The sequence below is a fragment of the Etheostoma cragini genome, chromosome 22 (genome assembly GCF_013103735.1).
Source record: "Etheostoma cragini isolate CJK2018 chromosome 22, CSU_Ecrag_1.0, whole genome shotgun sequence".
NCBI lineage: Eukaryota > Metazoa > Chordata > Actinopteri > Perciformes > Percidae > Etheostoma > Etheostoma cragini.
Window position 1 is genome coordinate 486,605 of NC_048428.1, and position 8,316 is coordinate 494,920.

At 42.1% G+C, this 8,316-nt stretch overlaps 2 protein-coding genes across 2 annotated transcripts in view; both read right to left on the minus strand.

Annotated features, from left to right (window-relative positions):
- Positions 1-2,566, minus strand: part of cubn (cubilin (intrinsic factor-cobalamin receptor)) — a 74,372-nt gene extending 71,806 nt beyond the window's left edge. The window contains exons 1-2 of the mRNA XM_034862168.1: positions 2,384-2,566; positions 1,215-1,344 (exon numbers count right to left, since the gene is read on the minus strand). Coding sequence (XP_034718059.1) covers positions 1,215-1,344; positions 2,384-2,505 — 252 coding nt within the window. The 5' untranslated portion in view covers positions 2,506-2,566. The remainder of the gene's footprint in view (positions 1-1,214; positions 1,345-2,383) is intronic.
- Positions 2,567-6,583: 4,017 nt separating this feature from the next.
- LOC117937922 (BICD family-like cargo adapter 2) overlaps positions 6,584-8,316 on the minus strand; it is a 3,127-nt gene continuing 1,394 nt past the window's right edge. Inside the window, exons 2-3 of the mRNA XM_034862169.1 lie at positions 7,311-7,591; positions 6,584-7,190 (exon numbers count right to left, since the gene is read on the minus strand). Coding sequence (XP_034718060.1) covers positions 6,731-7,190; positions 7,311-7,567 — 717 coding nt within the window. The 5' untranslated portion in view covers positions 7,568-7,591 and the 3' untranslated portion in view covers positions 6,584-6,730. The remainder of the gene's footprint in view (positions 7,191-7,310; positions 7,592-8,316) is intronic.

An 8,316-nucleotide genomic window follows, 5' to 3' on the forward strand; every position in this document is an offset into this window, starting at 1 on the left:
TGATTGAGGTAGCCTGATGTATATTCCAGGCAAACAATCTCAGTGCCTGATATAGATGAATTTAGAATTATATACTAATATATAAATATACATATATATCAAATTTGAAAGTTTGGCCGAACCCGAAATCTAGGTTCGGTACATCCCTGTGCCCTCGGTGCATATATACTGTGTATATATGTATATATATATTTCAATTTCTTTCCACCAAACTGAACGCTATAAAAGGGAAGTAACAAGAGGCGAAACTTGAGAAAAAGAAACTAATTGGGCACCGGAGCGTAGCTCCAGCTCCTCAGGTTAACCACTTGACACCCAAACAGGGCTCTGGGAAATAAAGTGTTTGGTTCTAAAGCAACTTCTGGGGATGGACCACCACACAGTGGTTGAGTTTGGTTTGGGGTTCGGCAGAATCTTAATCAGTAGGTTTGGTATTTGGCAGAACCCCACAAATCTGGGTTTGGTGCATCCCTAATATATACAGTATGTACAATATAAGTACCTGTTTTCTGAACATCAATGGTTTTGGAAGGAAGGAAGTTACTTTAGAAAAAAAGGATCTACCGTAGTGCTGGACAAGGGCGAAACCAACTAGAATATTTGGTGAGTTGAATAGCCGTCCAATTCTACAGAAAAACTTCAGACTCCATTACCACAGCCCTGTTAGCAGCTAATGATTGCATGCAAACTATGCTTAGGAAAAGCTTATGCTGGAAAATGACTGAGGCAACTCCAGTTTAATAACACAGGACTCTGCAAGGAAGGCTTGTTCAGGCTTGTATCAAAAACCTCGATATGGATACGGCAACAATATTGGTTGTTGACTATTGGTGCTTTCACAAAATATTTACACAATGACATTTTTGATGAATAATCATCCGTGATGTGGATATAATGACGAAGTGGGTAAAGGAAAATGATAAAACGGTTACAACAGTCTGGTAAGTTCAGAAAAGGACATCACCTTACTGTGATGCAGCCTTTAAAACCAGGAAAAGACAACACTGATGCCATATTACGATAGATGCAAAATCTAACACAATCTCTAGTCTCATCGTACAATATCGATATAACATCGATGTATTGCCCAGCTCTACCCATACGGTTGTTTTCTGGGTGAGGACGGTCTGGGTTGATATTATGAACCACTGGACTGTGTTCCGTCACATGAAAGGGGCAGACTTCTGTTAGTAATGGAAAAAGTCTGCACTTACCTGACTCAAAAGTTGGGTGAGGTCTTCATTATCCACCTTAACCCGGCCTGATGCCGACGTCTGGAAGCGGATCTCTCTATTGTCACCAGTTGTGAAGACAAGGTGCCCATTATCTGACAGCATGCGAGGCCTACGGGTCAAATCAGCCAACTTCCATCAGACTGATATATTTCGTCCAGAACAGTTGAAATTAGGTCATTCATAGATCTAGTGTTGTGTTTTTACAATAATCACATTATACAAGGTATCACACTATAAACCTCACATACTATTCAGATTAGTGATCATGTTCCCTTATTTCCTGCAAAAGTAGAAAATCCAACAAGAATCCAATAATACCATATTTTTCTCCGTTAGCTCCTCATCAAGGCAAAATTAATACATAAGTAACATACAGTACATGTAAAATACTTGTAACTAGTACCCGGATGAAATAATCCAAAAGATAACATTGCAAAGCATTACATTTGACAGTTCGGATGTAAAAAAACTCGTTGTTCAACTATTTTTGGCTATTTTCCAAGGACATTATTTGTTGCATAACTTGAAAACTGTAAAAGAAAAAAATGTTGAAAAAGGAGGATCAAGCTTAAATATCCTCTTTTTTAGATACCAGCCAGCTGAATATAACCTGAAGTGAGTGTTGTTTTATGATTAAATATAACAAGTCAATGTAATGTAAGTAATACTGGTGTAGTCAGGGTCCAACATTAGCACCATCTCCTAGCCAAGTGGCTAGCACCAGCCCAAAACAATGATTATCTATTGAGTGACTGTGCCATTTGTCTGGTGGACACAACAAGTTCATTGGGACCCTGTGTGTAGGCCATCGTTTTTACCCAATCACCACAGAAGAAGAGAGAGCTTCTAATACCAATTCTTCCTTCCCGATACCAATTCAGAGACCTGAACTTGCGCATACGATAACCGATCTCTTTATGGATGTGATATGTTTGATACCAGTGTTTTTAAAGTCTTTGTAAAATATGAATCCCGTAGTACTTTCTTTAATTAGCCAACTTATTCTTAAATAACGTGGTATCACATTGGTGCATAAACTCCAGCATAGCGAATACCGATACTAGCATTTTAGGCAGTTGGAGGCTTTTTGGGATACTAGCATCGGTATTGGATCATCCCTTGTCAAACACTAGAAAACCCCAACTCACTGATCGTTGCTGATGTCCCTCTTGTTCCGTCCCCTTGCTGTCTCTTTGGGCTCTCCTTGCAGTCCCACCAGAAGGAAAATGAGCACGAAGAAAAGCCACGAGAGCCGCAGTGTCCGAGCCATAGAGAAGAGACGTGTTGCCTGAACACCCTGAACAGCGTTACTGGGGTTTGACGGGCTGACGCGCTCTAATGCTCATTGCCAAGACTTTGACCTGACACTACAACAATAAAGTACATCTCAATATACCAAAGCTGGTAACTTTGTTAATGAGGGGGGATGTCCCTCACATGACTGTAGGAGATGAGTAACCTGCTTCGTGTGACTTAATGTGCGTGTGCATGCAGAAGGGAGTTACCACTGGGATGATGACATTAAATCTTTTTAATCTGTTTTAAGGCCTCATAAGTTCGTTACAGTCAGATTTTGTTGTTCAACACAATCAGTAGGTTGAACATTTTAAAATGCAAATTATTTTAAATTCAATTCAATTCAATTTTATTTATACTATCACATCACAACAAGAGTTATCTCAAGACACTTTACAGATAGAGCAGGTCTAGACCATACTCCAGAATCCACAAGGACCCAACAGTTCTAGTAGTTTCCTACAGAGCAAGCAACAGGGCGAAATGTATTATCAAAGCATTTTCAGTTATTTGACATTTAAAAAGTTGACTTGAAAAGCCTCTTAACAAAATTGACAAAAACAACAAAGTAAATGGTGTAATCTTAATCCAAATAATTCTGACTATGCACACGTTTGGTTGTCTCCTTTAGCGTCATATAACATGCTTGGTTGTCTCCTTTAGCGTCATATAACATGCTTGGTTGTCTCCTTTAGCGTCATATAACACGCTTGGTCGTCTCCTTTACCGTCATATAACACGCTTGGTTTTCTCCTTTAGCATCATATAACACGCTTGGTTGTCTCCTTTAGCGTCATATAACAAGCTTGGTCGCCTCCTTTAGCGTCATATAACATGCTTGGTCGTCTCCTTTAGCGTCATTTAACACGCTTGGTTGTCTCCTTTAGCGTCATATAACACGCTTGGTTGTCTCCTTTAGCGTCATATAACATGCTTGGTTGTCTCCTTTAGCGTCATATAACATGCTTGGTTGTCTCCTTTAGCGTCATCTAACACGCTTGGTTGTCTCTTTTAGCGTAATATAACACGCTTGTTGTCTCTTTTAGCATCATGTAACATGCGCTTGCTGGGGGGATAACGGGATGGTTAAGGACACAAGTGTGACACGCGGGACACAAACCCCGGTCTCCTGGGTGAAAGTCCGTTGATTCACCCATTCACCCCCTCCAATCAACCTCTCTACAAGGCATTTTCCCTTACATACTACTCATTAAACCCCGTGTAGATGCTGCTCTCCCAGTATGCGCTCCACACGCTGAAGAGCATCAGACGAGGACAGCCACTGTCCAAACATCCCTATTTTACGAGTTTGTTGTGAGAACGGGTTGCACTAGGAGCCATCTACCATTTCAAAACTGTCTTTATTTCAGATTCAACTACATAAATTGATTAAATACAGTAATATTTTAATGTTTTTTTAATATGTATTATAAAATATTTTCTTATCACGCTGAATCATTGCTCCTTCAGGCTTGACCGCTTGTAGTCCGAGGAAATGATCCTGACCAGTTTTACACAACGCATAAAATGCTTTTTATGCACTTTACTATTCCTTATGAAACTCACTCAGGAATACACACACACACACACACACACACACACACACAGTGAAAGGATGTTATGTGTAACCTCCTGAATCATGTGACCCAGCCAATAAAGGTAACAGCTTTGCTAAAATGACATGTTTTTATGATAAAAATGTCATTAGCAAGGCACAAGGCACAAGGCACAAGGCACTCCAGTAGAGAGTTCAAACACTTCTCTCAATAAAGTAGTGAGGCCTGCCTGCCTGAATGAACATGAATGATATTAGGCCACAGACATTCCTGTTCTTATGTCGCCAACTATGCTGTTTACATTTAGACATCTGCGTTTGGGTCTCAGGGACCCGTCCTGCATTCAACTGCCGCGGGCCAGAATGCAGTTGTATTTTTCCGTTTGATTGTATTTTGTGTTGTATGAAAGGGGGAAATTAAATTAAAAACACACAAACACACACACACAGACATATCTACAGTATATTAAGTATCTACTTAATTCATTTATCACACACACACATACACACACACACTTTCAGACTACTGTAAAACAGAATCCTCCTGTTAAGCCAGCTTCAATCCAACTCTGGGTGAGACATCACATATCCAGTGTGTCACCCAGCTAATAATGGAGCATTCTGATGTGGGATTTTAAGATGAAAGGCTTAAATGTCCCAATAGAATTAGTCCCGTGTTAGACTGTATTTTTCCACTACTGCGGCCTTGGCCTTCGAGTCTCAGGCACCCGTCCTGTTTTCGACTGGATTTTTCCACTACCGGCATTCGGGTCTCCGGGACCCGTCCGGCATTCGAATGTATTTCACTTCAACCGAGGCCTCGTCCATCTGGTCTCCAGGACCCAGGCCAGTATTCTATAGTATTTCTTTTTCTTCTAATGATTCCCACCCATAGTGCTTGATGGCTTTGAGCAGCCTTTTGCAGCTGCCAGATCAACTTTAGCCTACACACATTCACACTACAAGTGATTTATCTGATATAAAAGAGTGATAAATTGTTGGAATCTAATATGTTTATTGAATACACTCTTGTTAACCAATCTCAACTCTTCAATGGTCATTTAAAAAATATGACTGCATATTGAGAACTACTCCATAACACTTTTAGGACAATATAGCATGTAATAAGGAAACACTAACTAAATCACAATGTCACAGGCCACACTAACTCACATATTATTTCGGTACCGCAATTCAACAATCAAATGTTGTAAAACCATGCAGAAAGAGTAAACTTTAGTTCATCACACATGAAATATACTGATAAAATGAAATGTTAGAAACAAAAGTGTTGCTGGCATAAAAAAGAAAATACCATAATTTTAACAGCAGGAATGAATCACAGAGTATACAAATTCTCTGGATCTATGGACTAGTAAGCATTTATTGGTTAGTTAAGACTTGAAATGGTCATTACGTTTCAGATTTTCCTGAAATCAAACCATAAATGACGCTTTTTGTGTATACAGGTTACCTTGCATGGCAGCCGTATTATTGCGGTATGACAACATCACGCGAGAATCCTTCCTGTCAGCCTTGCGTTTGCATGTTTGGACCAATCAACATTCGGTAAAGAGCTACTGTTCCTTCCAAACAACAGTAATGGATGTGTTTGGCAGATGGTACATTCGATGACCTGTCAGAAATTCTTTCGATTGCAAGTGATTGTGGTTTCCTGAGGGCTCCAATGTCCGATTGGTTCTGTTTAACAAACCATGTGGTGCATCTGGTTTGAAAAGGCATGGTTACTTTAATTCTTAATCATACAAAAATGTTAAACTTAGTGTGCTGCAATCTCTTTTCAATTATGATTTTCTTTATTTACATAAGTATATAAATCGCTGTTAATACAAATGTGGGGTTTATCTTATTCTATGTTCTTTGTTACGTGTTGCCTAGAGCTGGGCAATATATTGATAGTATAATGATATCGTAATATGAGACTAGATATCAATTGAATATTGTAATATGTAATATATAATTACCATGGTTTACAGGAAAAACATAGGGATGCAGCCTCAACTTTTAACACTAGAGGCGCAGAATCTTTCTGTGTTTCTTTACTTCATAGCATGATTATAACTGCTATAAGTCATCTTATGCTTTGTGTGTGGGCCTAATGGAATCATGAGACGTTCACATGGCGTGCTGCATGAGCGTTATTATGAAGATTTAATGCAGTCAATTTATGAGTGAAGAAAACGTTTTCTCAAATGGGCCTGTGGCGGGGACAAAATATCTGAACAGGTTAAATCAGCTGAGAGGCTGGCGTTTCCCAGCATGCTCTGGGTCCGCCTGGGTCTAGCAGTCAGGGAAAAGCAACTGCACTGCCTGCGTCTCAGAACTGCGGCCGCCTTGATTTCATGAGGTTGTTGTTGCCCACATGTGCATGACATCAGAGCAAGTCGGACTTAAATCTAACCGCCATGCAACGGGCGGCGATAGCCGGTGATCCATTCTGCGCCGACCTTGCTCATCTCCAACGAGCCTGATGCTTTATGAGGCTTCATCTGGCCATCACTACTGCGTACCTGGAAGGAGTTAGACCGAGTGTGAGGCCCTGCTAATGATCAGTTCTACAAGGGTGCTAAAGCATGCATTACACCCTTAGTTTAATAGCTTGCACTTCCTGTGACTCAAGCTGTTACTCCAGCTGTGACTCCAGCTGGGCCCCTAGATCCAGCTGTGAATCCCGATATGACTCCAGCTGTGACTCAACCTCTGACCACTGCTCCTGCTGTGAATCCTGATGTGAATCCAGCAGGGACTCCAGCTGTGACTCCAGCTGGGCCCCTAGATCCAGCTGTGATTCCCGATATGACTCCAGCTGTGACTCAACCTCTGACCACTGCTCCTGCTGTGAATCCTGATATGAATCCAGACGTGACTCCAGCTGTGACTCCAGCTGGGCCCCTAGATCCAGCTGTGATTCCCGATATGATTCCAGCTGTGACTCGAGCTGGGCCCCTAGATCCAGCTGTGAATCCCGATCTGATTCCAGCTGTGACTCCAGCTGGGCCCCTAGATCCAGCTGTGATTCCTGATATGATTCCAGCTGTGACTCCACCTCTGACCCCTGCTCCTGCTGTGAATCCTGATATGAATTCAGATGTGACTCCAGCTGTGACTTCAGCTGGGCCCCTAGATCCAGCTGTGATTCCCGATATGATTCCAGCTGTGACTCGAGCTGGGCCTCTAGATCCAGCTGTGAATCCCGATATGATTCCAGCTGTGACTCCAGCTGGGCCCCTAGATCCAGCTGTGAATCCCGATATGATTCCAGCTGTGACTCCACCTCTGACCCCTGCTCCTGCTGTGAATCCTGATATGAATCCAGATGTGACTCCAGCTTTGATTCCAGCTTGGCCCCTAGATCCAGCTGTGAATCCCGATGTGACTCCAGCTGTGACTCCAACTGGGCACCCTTCTCCAGCTGTGAATCCTGATATAATTCAAGCTGCAACTCCAACTCAGACTCCATCTGTGACTCCAGATGTATTACTGTCTGTGATTGGACAGATGTTAGGTATCGTTAGTTTGGGTGAAAAGCATGTTACCACATCTGCTTCAGCTTTCAAGATTTGGGAGTAAAATAAATGAATCAAAAAATGAATAGTAATTCAAGCTGCAAGCAGCAATGATGTCCGGGGTACCGGCGGTATGCCGCTGTATATTTCCTATCTATGTGACACTTCATAGGAGTTAGGCGTTATTGCTGATATTCCTACCAACACAATTACCCCTGCTGTTCTCTCCTCCACCCAAACCCAGACCCACTGGCAGAGGTGGAGGTACAGGCCACCTCCTCATCAAACATTGTTAATGTCTGCCACCCATTAGGTCCTTTGGGGGAGTTCTTGGAGGAACTAGATGTCCTCCTTTCAAACATCCCTGAAAATAGCCATCCACTTGTTCTTCTTGACAACTTCAACCTGACAGAGTCTGGAAGTCCTACTTCTTTAACTTTCTTCCTTTGCACTGTCACTTACTACTACGCCACCTACTCTCAAAGCTGGCAACCACTTTAAACTCTTATTTACCAGAAAATGCTCTACCTCCAACCCCACTCAACTTTTCTGATCACTTCTTAATCTCTTCCTCTCTCCCACTCTTCCAGTCTCACAACCCCATATCAACAGATACTGTACCTGTCCGTCGCAACATTTGTTCCCTCTCCCCTGGCTTCCTGTTTTCTGTTTTTTTTCCTGGGGGGGGGGGGGGGGGGGGGGG